We start from the raw sequence: 19,043 nt of genomic DNA on the forward strand, positions 1-19,043 counted from the left end.
TTTTTTTTTACGTGTGAGTGAAAAAAAAGGAACGTTTAAGGAAAAGAAGTTTGAAAGTGAATGAACGTGATTTTTTTTTTATTTGAAAAATATTAAAAATTTATTTTAAATAATTTTCATATTAAATTATTTAAAATAAATGTTTAATATTTTTTAATTAAAAAAATTAATTAATTCAAAATTATTTATTTTAATGAAAAATATTTAAAATTTACTTTGAATAATTTTTTAAAATAGTTAAATTGTAAAAATTAAATTATTTAAAAAATATATAATATTTCAACTAATTAATTAAATAATTAAAAATTTATTAAAATAATAATTGTTGTTAAAAATATTAAAAAATTACTTTAAAAAATTTTAAGGAAAAATGTTAATAGAAAAATTTAAAACCATAGAATTAACTATTTCCATAAGAATTAACATTAAAAAATATTTAATTTTTTAAATAATTAAAAAATTAATTTTTTTTTAATAAATTAAAAATTATTTTATATAAAATAATTAATAAAAATATATTTTAAATAATTTTTGTAAACAAATTACCTAATTTAAAAAATTATTTTGAATAAATTTTTAATATTTTTCAATAAAAAAAATAATTAATTAATTAATTAAAAACATTTTAAAAAAATAATATTATTGAAAATAAATTCCTAATTTTTTCTTTGAATTTTTATAGATCGCTAAAGGTTAAAATTACCTCACCCTTGAATTGAATTTCAACTCAACAAAAGCCCTTGAAGGGCTTCTACCATTAAAATGCGCATCAAAAAAACCCAAGTTCACGGTAACAAACCAGAAATCGCTGATATGGCAAAATCTGGAGCCAACGAATCAAAATCCGCTAAAACAGCCACAACAACAAAGAAAACGACGACGACGACTGTCAAACCGAATGCCAAGAGCCCAACTCGCGCAGCAAAAATCGCCGAAGCTGAAGCCGCTGCCTCAAAATCCGAATCTGACTCGAAAAAAGAATCAAAAACTGCAAAAACTGACGCGAGTAACGTCACAAGTGAAGTCGATAAGAGCACGAATACCAACAAAAAGAAGATAAAATCTACGACACTCGTGAAGAAACCCATTGGCGGCAATGCAAACAACAAAAAATCGGCAGCTGCCACGTTGCTCAAACGCAAAATCAATATCATGAAGAAGAAAGGAGGTGTCGCAAAGAAAAAATCCTTGTTGCCGCCGAAGAAAATCAGTAATGAGCTGAAAAATTTGGGTATTGACATCTTGCTCGATGGACCCAAAGGGTTCGGCTTGAAGCAAACAACCAAAGTTGACGACTGCAAAACGTCAATTTGCGAATCGGTCAAGACGAAATCCCGCTCAACGGTGAGTGCATCGACAAATTACGTTCCTTTTATGAAGGTAAGCAAGATAAAATCGGGTCAAACGAAGACAAATACCGATAAAACGGGCACGGAGGATGAAAAAAAGGAATCGGAAATGCCGACGACAATAAAAGAGGATTTGTCCAATATTGCAACTACTGGCAAGGGAGATAATAATAAGAAGAAAGATGCGACGAAGCAAGACGATGAGAACAGTAAGAAGGTAAAAGGTAACGAGACCCCAACTCCGGTAGCGACGAAGGAAGGTGCACCAAAGAAAAACGACGAACAAATTGATTCATTAATCAAAAAAGGTGCCACAAATGTGAAAAAGGTAACTGCCAAGAAAAACAATGCAAAAGCGAAAGAGACGCAAGATAAATTGGCTAATAATGAAGAAAAGTTGACAGAAAATGACAAAGATGACAAACGAGACGAAAGCAAAGAGTCGACAGACAAATCAGTGGCAAAGGAAAAACCGAAACGAAAAAATATGAAAAAATCTCCAAAAACGGCGAAAAAAGAAGTAGAAGCAAAAATCTCACCTGAAACTGAAACAAAAGACGAAACTTCAAAAATTGACGAGAAAAAGGATGAAAAACCTCTTGAAACTCCAATTTCACGTCCTCAGAGCACAACTGCCAGCATCGGATCCGTTTCAGTCTCATCAAAGGATGTTTATGAATTTTCCGCTACAAGTCCCGTTCGCCCGATGATCCGTCGCGAGCCCATTTTCAAGCATAAGGCAAAACTCAAGGCTGAAGCAGCAGCCCAACGACAACAACAGCAACTCCAAGCTCCTTCAAGTAACAGTCCCGTTTGCATTTCCTCGTCTTCTGTGGCGAAAACTGACGTTTCGAGTGACGACAAAAAAGAAGTTGAACCTGTTGTTGATGCCAGCTCTGAAAAGAAAGACGAAAAAAATGAAGAATCGAGCAACAAAGAAGCGGAAAAAGAAGTTAAAACGCCCGCAACAAAGAAACAAAATCCACAAAAGAAAGTGAATGCCAAATCAAAAGCGACTCCCACTGCCAGTATTAATAAAAGCAAAGAAGAATCCGATAAAGACGAGTCCAACGAGGATTCCGAATCGGATACGAAGGATAATAATAAAAAAGCTGCAAACAAGAAACCCAGTCAAAAATCAAAGATAATCAAAAAAGCAAGTGCTTCGAAAAAAGTGATCAAAAAATCAGAGAAACAAAAATCAAAAGAAGAAAGTGAATCGGAGGATGAAGAAGAAAATAACTCAGATTCGTCAGATTCTTCGGTGTTGACGCGGATGCAACAGAGACGCGCCGCGAAAACGCGTCATATGAAGAAATACGGGTTTTGGAGCGGACCGAAGAGACATCGTGAGGCTTCGTTAAATGCGTTGGCGAAAGTTCATTGTTTGTATGAAAATGAATCTCGTTCGGCTTTGGAGCAAAATCTCATAAAAGCCGCTAAACTGGAAAGCTTAAAGGAATTACAAAAGATTAAAAATGAGCAGAATAAGAAAGAAGAGGAAAAGTCGAACGATGAAGAGGAAAAAGAAGAGGAAAAGGAAAGTAAAAGCGACAAAAATGAAGAAAGTTCGGAGGAAAGTGAACCGGAAGAAGAGAATAAGAGGTAAGAATTTTTTTTATTAAAATTTAATAAAAATTATTTTTAATTTAAGTTAAAAAAAATATTTAATTTAAAAAAATTTTTTTTTAATTTATTTTTTTTTTATAATTTAATAATTATGATATTAATTTTAAATTATTAAAATTTATTTAAATTTTTTTTTTAAATTTACTGATTAATTTAATTTTTTTTTTTTTGAATTTAATTATTAAAAAAAATTAATTTTGAATTTAAGTAAGGTCATCTTAATTATTTTTTCATATTTATTTTCCTTTAATTAAATATATTTATTAATTAATGTTAAATTTTTTGATAAATTTTATAAATTAATTTTAAATTAAATTAACGCATTAAATTTATTTTTTTTAATAAATAATTTTTATTTAATTTTTTATTAAATTAATTTTTGTGGAATTATTATTAATTTTAAAATTAATTAAATTATTTTAATTTTCAAAAATTATTTTTAATTAATTTTTAATATTAAATTTTTTAATAAAAACTTTAATTGTTTGTTTATAGGGCACTTCGAACTGCAGCAGGCGTTCGTGGCGTAGGCAAATTTTGGGAAAATGATGAATCTAATTTAAGTTCCGACCAAGAATCAATCGCACAAAAGAAACTCAAAATGAAGAAAGTTAAGGTAAGTTTAATTTTTTTTTCATATTTTTTAAATTTATTTTACAAAATAATAAATTTTATCAGGTCAAAGACGAAAAAGAATCTGAAACTACTGAATCTCAAACGAACAAGAAAAAACCTGTCGTCAAAACCGCAAAAGCTCCTCCAAAGAAAAAAATCGTCAGTAAAGTCCCATTGAAAAAGCGTCCCGTTAATTTACCAAAATCCACAAGTAAATCTTCTGACGAGAGCAATTCCGACGAATCCTCTTCCGAATCGGAAGACGAATCAAAGAAAAAGGACGCCGGAAAACGTAAACGTAATAATTCCACTTCTTCGATGGATTTCAAGAATGTTGTCACGAAAAAGCGAATGGCGTCTCTTAATGCGACGGCGATGTTAGCTGCTACGTACGAAGTTGAACGAGCCATTGACAAACAGCTGTCCGAACAAACGCCAAAATTGGAAAAAGCTGAAAAGGCCGAAAACAAAAAATCAAACGAAAAAGATGAAAAATCAACGGAAAAGAAAGCAAAAGAAACGACAGAAAAGTCGGAAAAAGGACAAAAAGAGAAGCCTGCGACAAAAAAGGCACCGAAAAAACCAAAAGAAAAAGACGGAAAGGATTCGGACGACAAAGAAAAAACGACAAAAAAGAAGCCCGTTAAAGAAAAATCTGACGTAAAAGACAAAGAAAAGATCAAAAAGGAGCCAAATGACATCAAAAAAGTCAAACAGGAAAGACGTGACAGTCCCACAAAAATTAAAAATTTGAAATACGAAGCCGATGAAGTAAGTTTTTCCCTCTTTTAACAAAAAAATTATTTCTTAATAAAATAATTTTTCAGCCAATTCGACCCGTTTCTACGAGTGTCGTCATCGTGCAAGATACTGACGTCACAATTACCGGCGTTTATGTCAACTCGACGCAAGGCACCAACCAAGAGGCTTACTGCAAAATGCAATATCGCGTTCAATCGAGTGTCACAGAGGAACGTGTTGTACGTCCTGCAACAAATGAACCTCCAAAGTCCTATACGCCACTGAATGCAATTGCGAGCATGAGACCGCCTGTTGAACAAAGTAAGTATTTTTTATTTATTTAAGCGAATAAATTTAATATTTTCATTTTTTGTCGTCTTCTTACGATTTTTTTGAAAAAAACATTGAAAAATAAGTAAAAAATAAAAATTAAATATAAATTAGAAATTTTGTTGACATTTTTGGCCATTTTTTGAATAAAAAATTATAGTTTTCATTAAAATCATACAAAAAACTGACAAAACTTTATTTGATTTAAATCTTTAAATCTTTTAAAATTAAATTCACGGGATTAATTTTTCTTGTCTAAAATTTCGTTCTTTTTAAAAATAACAATTTGATTTTTCTTCAATTCTGAGTTAAATTTAAAAATAATTATTAACAAAAAATATTAAAAAAATATAAAAAAAATAATAAAAAAAAATAAAAAAAAATTATAAAAAAAATTATAAAAAAATTGAAAAAAATTATAAAAAAATAAAAAAAATATATTAAAAATAGATGAAAAAAAAATTTACCGGATAATTTTTTTTTTCTAAAATTTCGTTCTTTTTAAAAAAATATAAATTTAATTTTTCTTCAATTTTGAATTAAATTTAAAAATAATTATCTAAAAAAATAAAAGTTAAATTAAAAATTTTAAAAATAAAAAAAAAAATTAAAAAATAAATAATTTTACCAATTATTTAACAAAAAACTAAAATATTAAATTTATTCGCCTTAATTTTACAACAACAAAAAATTCTCAGAATGAAAAATTCATTTAAAAAAGTAAATAATTAAATAATTGCATTGGTCATTATTGAATTTTTTACATTTTGCGCTCGAAACGGTTTCCACATGCAAAATAAACAAACAAAAAGGCATGTGTTGTAAACCGTTTCATGCCGCAAAACACACAAAAACCCATACTTAACTCCATTTTTTGCTCGAAAATAGTGAATCCAATACATTATGGTCAACCGCCAATGTGTGATTCGCCGTATTTGGATCGTAACTATCCGCCGCCGCCTCCGCCGTCAGCTGTTCCGGCATCCAGCAGTGCATTCTGCTCGCCAATGCCACCGCATCATGACCCCAACTCTGGTAAGTGCAACTTTTTTAATTATTATTTTTTTTTATTGAAAAACTTCTGGAGCAGCATTGATAACGCAAAATTATTCAATAACTTTTTTTTCTGCATAAAACAATTGTTTCGTTCCGTTTCAATATTAAGTTTGCGCTTATCTTCAATGTCCAAATAATGATGCAGTAGAACATAATTCATTCTCAGCTCGTATTTATGCCACACAACAGCGAAAATATGTGCCGGAGTGTAAATCCAAACAGCTACACTGTAATAACAATAATAATAAAATGATTTATCGGTATGCGGTTTTATGCGAGAAAATTTATTTATATTCTCAGAAATGCAACAATAGCATGATTACAGTGGAAAAAAAGTTACAAAGTCGCTAAATACATATAATTACGCGGCTTATAGTGTTAATTTAGTGCAAAATTGTGAAAAAAATGAAGCAGGCGACCTTTTTTGCTTTTTAAAGTGAGAAAGCAACGAAGGTGTTCGAGACCTTTTTATAAATTTTCCTTATCAAGAGTTAATAAATTTGTCACGATGCTGGCGTAAAAGTTCAAATGCTATCCAAAAAGGCTTACGATCTTACACTAATGCTTGACTAAACAAACGAACGAACGAAAAAATGTAGTACAAAGACCTTTTTTACGGTCATCCATTATTATTAGCAAAACGTGTGTGGAAGAGATTATATAAACACATAAAAACATGGGAAAAGAACAAGGGGGAATGGTGAGGTGACAACAATTGGGTCAAAAGAATGTTGCATAATTTAGTCGTCTTTCGTCGTATTAAATGTTTGCTCTTGTCGCATCAATCAATATTTCAAAGGAAATTTAATAAATTAATTTGGAGTGATGAAGTGAAATTTATTGATTTAAATTTGGTTTAATTTTAGATAAAATTGAATGTGAATAAATAAAAAATATTTATGAATTATTTAGAAAAAATTGTTTAAAAATTAATTAATTAATAAATTTTTAAAAGATTTTTAATTAATTAAAAAATATAAAATTATTAAGAAAAAACTTGAATTATCAATAAATAATTAAAAATATTTTTAAATTACATAAAATTTAATTAAATTTAATTTTAAAAGGAACAACATTTTTTTATAAAAAAAAAATAAATTCAACTTGAAAAATAATTAAAATTAAATTTTTTGTACACTTTTTGTAGTTTTTTAATATAAATTAATATTATTATTTTTTTTAAATTTTCAAATTTTTAACTTTTTTAAATAATGACCTCAAATATTAAAATTATTAAATTAAATTTAATTTTTTTAAGTTATTAATTTAATTTAATTTAATTAATTAATTTAACTTTTAATTTTTGTTTAATTTATTTTTTTATTTTTAAATGAAAATATAATTTATAAATTAAAAAAAAATTAAAAAATTGATAATTAAGCAATTTATTTGTTTTTTTTTTAAATTTACGAACAGAATTTTTTTAAAATAATTAAATTAAAAATGAAAAAAAAATAAAAAAAAACTTTTTAAGAAAATTTTTAATGCTATTTAAATTTTTATTTATTAAATAATTTTTTTAATTAATTTTTTCTCACAAGACTCTAAAAACAATTCGCAAAATATCCTCAAAAACCTCAAACAATGACCTTTAATATAAAAAATCTAAAACAATAAAAATTCGAGTAAAATTGATCGTTTTCTCTCCAGACAAAAACTATTTATATCTTTTATCATCGAATGTCAAACAAAGAGTAAACGCAAGATAAATAATAATAAAGTCTAGTGGTTTCAGCAAATTTACACATATCTCCGAATAACCATTTAACGAGCACCAAACGAAGATATCAGTTCATTCCGTTACCACTTTTCGCCCACACACACACAATTTTCTACCTTTTTCTCTTACAAAAATAGAAAAAAAAAACACAATAATAAGGATACATTTTTTATCGTTCTCGTCCTCGTCATTTATATCATCATCCTTTTTTCTATCTGTTCATGCCACAAAAAAAAAGGAAAAAAAAGACAAAACGCCAAGTAACGTTCGAATGAGAAAGAAAAATTCAATAACAGAGCAAAAAATGTTATGATAGGTTAAACGAGCATTTATTTCAATACATTTAAAAAGGACAAGTCATCAGCAGAATGTTAACTCGCAACGTTTGTGAGACATGTTGTGATAAGCAATAATTTATGTAGAAAAGGTTGTCACACACAAAAAAAAAATGTATAAAAATCATGTTTTTGACAGTCATAATATTGTGTCTGAAAATTGTCGTGATCCGACGCCGCAAAGTTATTTCCCAAATCAGATAATTCCTGTGCCTAACCGCAGTTACTTGAAAATTAATTATTACGCCAAAAATGTCCCTCGGCGATTTAATTATTATTTCTGTCTATCAAACCCAGTGAATTTCCCGAATTTCCACTTTTCAACAACAACAACACTTATCCAACAACAAAAAAAAATTATCATTTTATTTAACTTTCAAGGACCTGTTAAATTATTAAACAAATGTCCTCAATTCATTACAACAACAACACAGAACTTTATCATTTATCTGAAATGTACGACATAACCCTCGTTCTCGGAGCGAAGAAGAACTTTTAACTTTTCACAGAAAGTTTATTTCATATAGATGAGGTGTTGATGTTTGACAAAATTTTAAAATAAGACTCTCTCGGTGTGTTTTTGTATGGAAGAGACGATGTCTCGTGTCATAAGTCAAAACTCATTTGTCTTAATTTAATATCGTATCTCACACCTTGCTCTTGTGTTGGCAGTAATTGTCTCTGTTCCTTTAAAGCATAAAATCAGGGTTGGGAAAACTTTTTACTTTTAATTTTTTAATTAATTAATTTTAAATAAAATTTTAATTTTAATTAATTTTTTTTTTATTTTAATTAAAATTTTTTATTTATTTATAATAAAATTTTTATAAACTTCAAAAAAGTAAAAAATTTTAAAAAATTAAAATTAAAAATAAAATTTATCATATAATTATTTTTAATTTTTTTAAAGAATTTTTACACAATTTATAATTATTTATAAGAAAAAAAAAATTTTTAAACTAATTAATTTAAATTTAATTAATTATTTACTTAATTTCAAATAATTCATAATTTGATGATGATTAATAAAATTAATTATTAAAATTAAATTTAAAATAATTAATTTTAATTCAATTATTTTTTTTTTAATTATTTATTTAATTAAATCAAATTGTAAATAAATTAGTTAATTTAATTTAAAATTTTATTTATTTTAAATTTTTTTTTAAATTATTTTTAAAATTTCAAGATTTTGAAAAAAAAAATATTATAATTAAATTATTATTTATTATCAAAAATTATTATATTTTATTTTTTTAAAAGTTAATTTTTTTTAATTTGTTGACTTGTAAAAAAAATTATTTAAAAATAATTTCGAATCATTATTATTTTTAAGTTGCAATTCAATGACTTTCAAGGAAAAAGTTATTTTTCTTTAAATTGTTAACTAAAAAGTTTTTTCAATCCTGCAAAAGAATAAAAGGAAGAGAAAAAAACAAGCACACAACGTTTCGCAAAAATAATCCTCGAGTTAAGGGATTTTTTCGAGAAAATGACAAACTTTGAGTGTCAATGTTTATTATATTTTTTAAACGTTATTTTGCCATCTCTCATCCTTCTTCCTCTTTTATCCGAAAAGAAGCGTGTGGCAGCACTAATGATCATCATCACGACGACGATGATGTTTCTTTTTCGTAATTTTCTCACATTTTGTTCATATTTTTTCCATTGCGCGAACAACAACGAAAAAAAAGCACACAGCGAATGATAAAACATTTATATTTGAACAAGAGTGTTATTATTGCGGTGATAAATATTCTCAAGTGGATGCTTACATAATCTCGGATTTTCATACATTCACGCCTCGTGTTCTCTTACATGGGAGGCAGCTAAAAGGAGAGAAGAAAAAAATCGCGGAAACAATTTTTACTTCTTCCCAGCGACACACAAGGAGAAAATCACAGACACGTAAATAATAATCCTTATAAAGTTACTTGGTCGTAAAATTATGAAATTGTTTTCACGGCGTGAGAGGTGACTAACATTGCATTCGGTTGACACTTTTAAAACAAGAAGAAGATGAAGAAAAACTAATAACTAAAGCTAAAGGTGAGCGACAGAAAATGAGATCTTTCATATTGTTATGATGTGATAAGTTAGGAAAGTGGGACAGTTTGCTGCTGCAATAACAGTTGGTACATAAAATCTCATGCAAACTCCTAGTTTTCTCTATTTTTATCTTCATTAGGTATTCAAGAAATTTTCAGGGATGTTTCTGTGTAATTTTTAAGAAAAAAGAATAAAAATGCTTAAATATTAAAAAAAATAAAATTTAGATTTTTTTTTAAATTTTATTAATTTATTTTTTTTTATTAATTTTTTTAAGTCATCAAAAAATTACATAATTAGATAAATAAATTAATACTGAAAATTATTTTTAAAAAATTAATTTTTTTTTTAAATTTTGATAAATGAATATTTTTACATTTTTAAGACAAAATTTGCTCATTGTTAAGCTTTTTTAATATTTAAAAAAAAATTAAAAAACTAAAAGTTTTCAAAAAAAAAACTTAAAAAATATATTTCAACTCGATTTCAACTCTCAAAAAGGCGAAATAAAATTTTGTAGAATTTTTGAAAAACAAATTTTAGTTAAAAGAGAGCTTTAAAATTTTTATATCCAAAATTTTTCTTTAATTTTTCATTTCTTTTTATTAATTTTTTTTAAATTTAATTCAAAAATTTTTTTTTCTTTAAGAAAATAAGCAGAATAACAAAATTTCATCCACAAAGTCCTTTGAAGACAAATCGCTACACCCCTGAAGCACTTTTTAGCAACGACAAGAAAAATCTTCTCCACTGGCAGTGCCTTCCCGTCTTATCTCTGGTCGTTTATTTATAGTAAATTTGTTATAATAAGACAGCTACACATAAAAATTATACAAGAAACTTGCGAAATGAGGCAAAAAAAATATAAAGGGAAAACCGTCGAGAGAAAGAGAAGACAATTCAAGACAGCAAGATGATAACTGTAATAACATTTACGTAATAATCTGTTCCGTACAAATCACAAAGTGTTTTATTACGATTATTATTATTGTGCGTCGTAACAATGCTGTCGCGTCGTCATTCTGATCCGGTTAACTGGATCAAAAGATTTTCCACACTTACACGTACCATATTGACATATTTTGCGTTTCCTGAGGCAATTTACAAACCTCAAGAGGATTTTCACATGAAATTCGTTTAAAAAATTTTTAAGTGACAATTTTAAAAAAAAAAATTAATAATTTTAATTTTAATCTCAAAGAAAAAATATTTTTGATAGACGAAAAAATTTTAAAAAAAAATTAAATTAATTTAAAAAAAAATATTTTTTTTTGATAGAGAAAAAATTTGTTAAAAAAGTTTCATGAAACGAAAAAAAAAATCACTTTACACGAAACGGCAGCATGTTATCCTACCGAGACATCATCCGGCTCTTATCACAGTTTGACTACAACAAGCGACATGCTTTACGTCGTTTTTCGTCGTCGTCGTCATCATCGTCTGAATATCGAGAACATTCTCGAGAATTCACCTAAAAAACTATGAATCACACAAACAATGACATTTATGACAACACCAGATGAACATCAGTGTCTCTCGGTATAATCGCATGCGCAATATTAACCACGTAATTGTTCTGAATCTCGAACGACAGAACACGATATAATGCCAAACAGATGACTTTGTTCCGCTGCCGTGACTTTTCGATGCTGAATATTCGTCAGAACAAACAACGAGTGACTGAAATGCAAAAATATTTGTTTGTTTTCAGAAAAAAATGATCTATGGATGTATCACTTTGCCATCTAATGCAATAATATTTACTGAGTGACGCTGTCATTAAGTAGTTTAGACAGGGTTGTAAAATTTTTTGAGTCGAAATTAAAATTTTAAGTTTTATAAAAAAAAAATATTGACTTAATTTTAAGTTTAAGTCACACATTAAGTCAAAATAAAAAACTTAAGTAATTTTTTTTAAATTTTTCTTTAAAAAAGTCTCAAAATAAAAAAAAGCTTATAAGTCAAAAAATTTTGGATTTTTAAACTTCAACTTAAGCTTAAGTTAAAAATATTTTTAGTTTTTCAATTTGAATTTAAGTAAAATTATTTTAATTTTTTAAACTTAAGCTCAAATTAAAATATTTTGAACTCCTAAATCTTAAGCTTAAGTCAATAATTAAATCTTAAAAAAATCAAGTTCAAATAAAAAAAAAATTTTCCATCCCTGATAGTTTACTCACATAGTGATGAAATTCTGAATCATTTTAAATGCGCATTTCGTTGTTTTTCTCTTCTCTCGAGGGCTTTGTCAGTAGTCATCTCTCAATCGCACAACTAATACGTAACGTGATGAAATCCCTCAAAAACTTGTAAAAACAAATCTTATTCTCAGTCGGTTTGAAATCGTGTTGAAAATAATTGTGTTAAGAAAAAAGTTGTTATAATTTCAATCAAATTCAAACGAAATGAAATTGTGCTTAAAACAAGTCAACTAAACATTTAAGCTGATTTATGGTGTTGTAACAGAACATCATCATCAAGCCCGTTGTTGTTGTCCAGACGTCGGTCGTAATTCTGCATTCACACGAAATAAACCATAATCTGCAAGCTAAAAGTGAACAACAACAACTTTTTATGTCAAAAGGCTAACGTTGCGTTTTTGCAGCGATATTAGTGCATTAAAATAAAAAAAAAAGAAGGAAAAAGCCGATTATTCATCGTTTGCTGCATCATCAAGAAAAAAAGAAGCAAGTAAAGGGAGTCGTAAAGTTGCGAGATTAAATTGGTAGAAAAACGTGACAAGTAACAAAAGATCAGAAAGGCAACGGTAATCATATATTTTTTTGTCAAGAGTTGATTGTGGTTTATTTAATAATTTTATGTAAAATATTTTTTTTTTAAAATTAATTTTGAATTAAAATTTCATTTAAAAATATAATTTAAAAAATTTAAAAATTCATAAAAAATTTTAAAAAAAATATTTTGCTAATTTTTCGAATTTTTTTAGCATTTATATTTAATAATATATAATTTTAATTAAAAAAATATAATTAATTAAAAAATTAAATTGAAAAAAAAAATATTAAAGACTTAATAATATAATAATAATTATTATTATGTTGTTTAAATTTTTATAAATAATAATATTTATTTATTTTCCATTTTTCTACAAAATTTTTTGTTAATTTTCAATTTTCAGTCAAATTCTTGAAAATTCTCACCTTTTATTTTGAAACATACGAAAAATTATCACTCCATGACATAAATTTAACAAAAGTGATAAAACCACACTTTTACCCATCTGGTTTGTTAATTTATTGTCAACATAATAAATGTTAAAAAATCCATTCTCTACTCGCAATATCAGCAGCAAAATAACAACTAAAATGACAACAACAAAAAAAAACTCATTGAAAAACAAAAACATAACAAATTGATTTATTAAAAGTCATTTGTAATTTGAACACATTAAAATACCCGCAGAATTATTATCATCATCAATGTATAAAAATTTTATACGTTCAAACAACAACAACAAATAAATAATAATATGACTAATAAAAAAAATGAAAAAAAATATTGTGATTATGCTTGTCTGTTATTCTGTTCCTTTCTGCTTGCTTACATGATCAATGGGAGTTTTTTCATTTCATGATGTCATTGTTCGATAATGCTACCGATATTTTTTGGTCGATGACATGTTAACGCAAAAAATTAATGATCGAACGAATTAATTTACAATAAACATATTTTTTTGTGCAATACTTAAGTTTGCATTTAATAAATAATTTTATTAAAAATAAATTGATGATGACGAGTTGACAAGTGAATAATTTATAAAATGAAAGAAATGCACGACAAATAAGGAAATATTTGTAAGATTGATTTATTTATGTTTTTTTTTTCTTTAAATAAAATTAATTTAATAAATTAATTGGCAATTTAAAAATTAAATTATTTTTTTTTAATTTTTTTTAATTTAATTTTAATAATAATTTAATAAAATTAAATATTATTAATATTTTATTTAGTAATTTTTTAAAATAATATTTTTTTAAAAATATAAATTAATAAAATTTTATAAAAATTTTTCTCAAGTGAAAATTACTGTAAAAGTTAGTAGACAAAGCAATGACTTCTATTATACCGCAAATTGTGTGCTTTGCTTTATAATAAAATAGTCGGTGCTGTTAAATAAAAAAAAACTGAAAAATTTATGGTATACAATTTTTTTCCGCTAAAGTTCAACGAAAAGAAAAAAAAATGAATAAAGAGATTTATGAAAATAAAAAAAACGAAGCAGCAAAAAATTACTTGCAAATTTGAATAATACAAAAAAATCCCGTTAAACTAAAATGAGAACATTTTTGAAACAAATTGTGCTTGGCTTTGCTTCCAACAACCAACAAAATGTGTATTTAAATCTCTCTTATTTTTTTCTGTGTCTCTCTTTCGACAACTGTGAAGCAGAAGCTCGTGTAGCTACATGGGTGGTTTGCCGTTTTTTTTTTTGCGTTTTCCATTCTTTCTTTCATTGTTTCATCGCAAACAGTTGTGAAAAATATTCTTTTTGTTCTATTATCTATACAAAAATTTCGTTATTATTATTTAACGTTCAAAGAATTTTTTTTTTCTTCATGATATATGTACTTTTTTCAGTGTCTTACGTATCATTATTATTAATGAAGTGCTTGAATAAGTATAACTGTTTATTTCGTTTTTGCGTCTTCTTCTTCGTACTCTCTGTAATTTAAAATGTAAGAGAAACGCAGTTATGATAATAATAAATTTTAAAATTGAGAAACTGCCTAAAAAAATGATGATCTACTTACCGCGCTCGTATGCACAAACTTTTCTTTCATCATTGAACGTGATGTCCGGCGAATAAAAAAAATAAAATAAAAGAACTTGATTAATTCATTTTCGTGCACGTTGGTTTAAAATAATAAATATTATTTTTATGCAGAAACAACGTTTTTTACGACACCTTTTTCGCGCTTCGTAAAGGCAAAACAAGATAGAGATCTTTTTTATTTTAATTTTTCGTTCATTCTGTAATTTCACCAATTTCAATTTTTTTATTGCCTTGCGTTTTTGTTGAATAATAAGGCAAGGGCAAGTTACGAATGTGGACACAAGTTGTCCTCCCATTTCGTTCTTTATTAAAATTGTAATTTGCAAAAGAAACATTTTAAAAGATGGAAATTAAGGATTTGAATTCGCATGGTGTTTGCTGATTATTTTTATATTTAAAAAAATAAAATTTCTAAGAAATCAAAATTATATTTTGTTAAAAAAATTAAAATTAAATAATAGGTTTTTTTTTTGTTTGCAATTAATTAAATATAAATAAAAAATATTAATAAAATTTTATTAATTCTAATTTTAAAAAATTTTTTATTTTAAAAAAGCGCTATATAAATCTGAAAACAATTAACTTTTAAAAATTAAATTAATTTTTATTGAATTAATTTTAAAAAGTTACGGTAAAATAAAAAAGAAAGTAAAATAAATTTTATAATGTAATCATAAAATAAAAATAATTTCATTAATTTATTTTAAATTAAAATATTTTAATTTTAAATTATAAAATTTTTCAGCTAACAAAATAATTTTAAATTTTTATTATAAATATTTTAATTAAAAATAAAAATTATTTTTAAAATTTATAAAAAAATTGAATTATATTTTTTATAAAAGGGATTTTTTTTTATTTTAAATTAATTATTAAATTTAAATTATATTTTAAAAAAAAAATACAGTATTAAATTTAATTTTTTAAATTTTTAAGAAAATAATTTCAAATTAAATTTTAATAATTAAATTTTTATTTATAAATTAAAATTTCATAAAAAATATTTTATTTTTAAATATTAATGAACAAAATAATTTAAATTACTTTTAATATAATTTAATTAATTATATTAATTAATTTTAATCTTGAATTAAAAAAATAAATTTCTGCAAAATATTTTTTTTTTAATTTTTAAATTAATGATTGAATTTAATTTTTTTTATTATTTTATTAAAAATTAAAATATTTTAAATTAAAATAAATTAAATTTAAATATTTTTTTTTTTTTAAATAAAATAATTTTAAATTATTTTTTTTATAATTTTGCAAATTATTCAGATTTTCTCAAAATAGTAAAATAAACATTTGAAATGAAATTAAACTATACCGCAATGCTGATGCCAAAGCAAAGCGCAAACGAAATCATAATAATAATAAAACCGTGCAAAGCAAAGACTCCAGGTATCGTTCATTATTATTATTTACCCATGTAATTTATATGTTGCCAGAAGGCATTTAATGTCAAGGGGAGTCAATTGAATGTAAAAATTTCATCTTGATGATTATTATCATGCTGAATGTCATTATTATTGTTATTGCAACAGACATCCTTCTTCTTCAATGGGTTGACATTGAAAGCATTTTCGTGGTTTCCCGAATTAGCTCTCTTCCACATGCCACAAAAATGCACAACTTTCTCCCTTAAAATGGATTTTTAACCAGTGGATCCCCATAAAATATGAAATACAATTACCACATAATACAATTCTCCGAGACCGACACGTATTTATGTCAAATATTTTAACAACAATGTTTATATTCATCATATGCGTACGAAAGGAATGTCCATGTGCCAAGACGAGACGTGGAAAAAAGATCGACCCAAGAGTATAATTTTATTTTTTTTTATGTTTCTCCATACATACCTTTCTGACATTTTGACTGCTATTTTGTTTTGTCATATAAATAATTTTTTGTACGAGCCTCACATAATAAAGTGTACAAAATAACACCAAACACGGATGAAAGGTCTTGACATGAAAAATGATTGTGATTGATTATAAATCAATAAGCATAAACATCATTTTTATCGCATCACTCATACGTTCGATGACGATGACGACGAGAAAAAAAGCACAAAAATGTGTGTTGGACCGAAAAATATTTCGTTTCATAAAAAAATAATAAAAAATTTGAACGAAACAATCGATTTTTTTTTGTTATCGCTCGATTTTCTCCTCTTCTTTTTATTTTTTTTCTACCTGTATGTGATATTTTTCGTAAATATTACATAAAAACCCGCATGCAAGACAAGAGATTGTTCAAAGAGAAAAAAGCATAAAAGGAAACGATACAAAAATCAATAGATAAATGTGTGTGAAAAATACAAAGACGAAAAATTAAAGCGCCAGAACATGTTTAAAATGTTTATTATTTTACGTTTGGCCACCTTTTAGTGCCGCCTCGTCCTTTGTTAGATATTTTTATTTATTTATTTATGGATTGGCCTCTGTAGTGTTTCTACACGGGAGTCACGTGCCACTTATTTGTTGTTCAATCATCGCTAATTTTTCTTTATTTTTTTTTTTTCGTTTTCTAAGAAAATGTAAATTTGTTAAAAATGCTGTCATCAAAGAAAATGTTAAATACCACACCCGAGGCGAAAAAAATTAAGTTGTTTAACGCGAACGTAAATCACACTTAACATAATAACACATAAAATACGCTCTCTAATACGAATATCACATTAAAACATTACCTTTTATGCTCGAATAATAAAATAGCGAGCGAGCGAGCGCGAGAGTAACCGTTAACGGCACAACACGTTGAAAAACATCAAATATCAGACACACAAAACAATTTTACCAGAGTTTATTTTATTTTTTATGGCTTTTCGTTATGCATACATATAAGTAGAGAGAATTTTATTACCCTTCATGCCACTCGTCAACCTCTAGTTTTTTTTTGTTTGTTTGAACAAAATAGAAAAGTTCTTTTTTTCGTATTTTATTTTAAAAGATATGCAAAAAAAATAAATATTTCGTTCGTTTTATTTATTATTTATATTCGCAAGTCGAAAGTTTTGCATATTTCTCATATTTGTGTAGCACGTGCCTGTTAATAAATAGCTCAAGTAGCGTTTAAAGAATTGTTAAATATTGTTTGTATATGTTAAATTTTAAATGTTTCTCAAGTTTTTTTTGAATCAGAGAGCGTTTCTATATGAATTTTATCATTTGGGTCAAAATATGACAAAAATGTGCGAAATCTTTGTCAGTTTGGTCAACTATTTTATTAAATTGCTTTGAAAATTTTTAAATTATTCATCTTAGTAAAAAATTAAAACATTTGCAATTTTTATAAAATTTTTTTAATGATATATAATAAAATGTAAATGTTCATTTCAAAAATTTAAAAAAAAAACCTAAAATGAATGTAGAAATAATTAAAAATTAATTGATGAATTTAAAGGTAAATTTATTGTTTTTTTTTTTTTTTTTTTTTTGTTGAAAATATTTTTTTTTTAATATTTAATTAATAAATATTTAAAGTAATACATATTAATTATTTAATTTTAAAATAATAAATACTTTAAATAAAATTCCAAAAAAAATAGTAAAATATGATGGAAAATTAACATTTTATGATTTTTTATACAAAAAAATAAAATAATTAAAAATTCTGTTGTCAAACTAAAAAAAAAAATAATAATATACCTAATTTGAAAAAAAAGAATAAATTAAATAATTTTATTTAAATAATAAATAAATTAAATTAATTAAAAATTTAATTGATTAAAACAAAAAAAAATATTTATTTTTTTAATTATTTTTTTTATTAATTATTTTTTTAATTTGACAACTGAATTTTAATTATTATTTTTTTTTATAAAAAATTATAGATTTTAATTTTTTCAAAGTAAAAATAAAATATAAAATTTTTTAAAGCAGCAGAAATATTTTTTTTAATAATTTTTATTAATTAAAAAAATTGTTTAAAATTCTTATTTTTTTTAAATAATCACAATTCACAAAAAAATATAAAAAATTCCATTAAAAAAAATTAAAATAAAGAAGAAAAACGAATAACAAAGCTCAAAATAATTTGACACCTTTCAACCCTCGCGGTACATTTAAAAGCTTCTCCATTACACAATCTTTGACATGCAATCCCTTAATTTGTTCCGTACAAATTTTTTTTCTCGTTTTCTTTCATTCACTAACAAAGTAGTTAACTTTTCTGACATTTTTGCTTTGATTAAATGAAACAACGGCCTTATAATTGAAGCAACAGGTTAAATGTTGCTGACTTGACTTTTATAAATGATTTTTTTTAGCCTCGCTCAGGTAATGAAATACGGTTGCCTTGCTAATTGCATTTTAATCAAATGTAGCTTGTCACTACTGAATTACTCGCAGACTAAAAATAAATTCATTCAATGCATTTAAATTGCTCGTCTTCTGTTCTGACATATGTGCGAAAAT

At 25.3% G+C, this 19,043-nt stretch overlaps 1 protein-coding gene across 1 annotated transcript in view; it reads left to right on the top strand.

Annotated features, from left to right (window-relative positions):
• Positions 1-762: 762 nt before the first annotated feature.
• LOC134837647 (uncharacterized) overlaps positions 763-19,043 on the top strand; it is a 117,112-nt gene continuing 98,831 nt past the window's right edge. The window contains exons 1-5 of the mRNA XM_063853028.1: positions 763-2,954; positions 3,474-3,594; positions 3,657-4,364; positions 4,421-4,655; positions 5,553-5,699. Of these exons, the coding sequence (XP_063709098.1) occupies positions 763-2,954; positions 3,474-3,594; positions 3,657-4,364; positions 4,421-4,655; positions 5,553-5,699 (3,403 nt within the window). The remainder of the gene's footprint in view (positions 2,955-3,473; positions 3,595-3,656; positions 4,365-4,420; positions 4,656-5,552; positions 5,700-19,043) is intronic.

Source organism: Culicoides brevitarsis, chromosome 1, assembly GCF_036172545.1.
Source record: "Culicoides brevitarsis isolate CSIRO-B50_1 chromosome 1, AGI_CSIRO_Cbre_v1, whole genome shotgun sequence".
In the NCBI taxonomy this organism is placed as follows: Eukaryota; Metazoa; Arthropoda; class Insecta; order Diptera; family Ceratopogonidae; genus Culicoides; species Culicoides brevitarsis.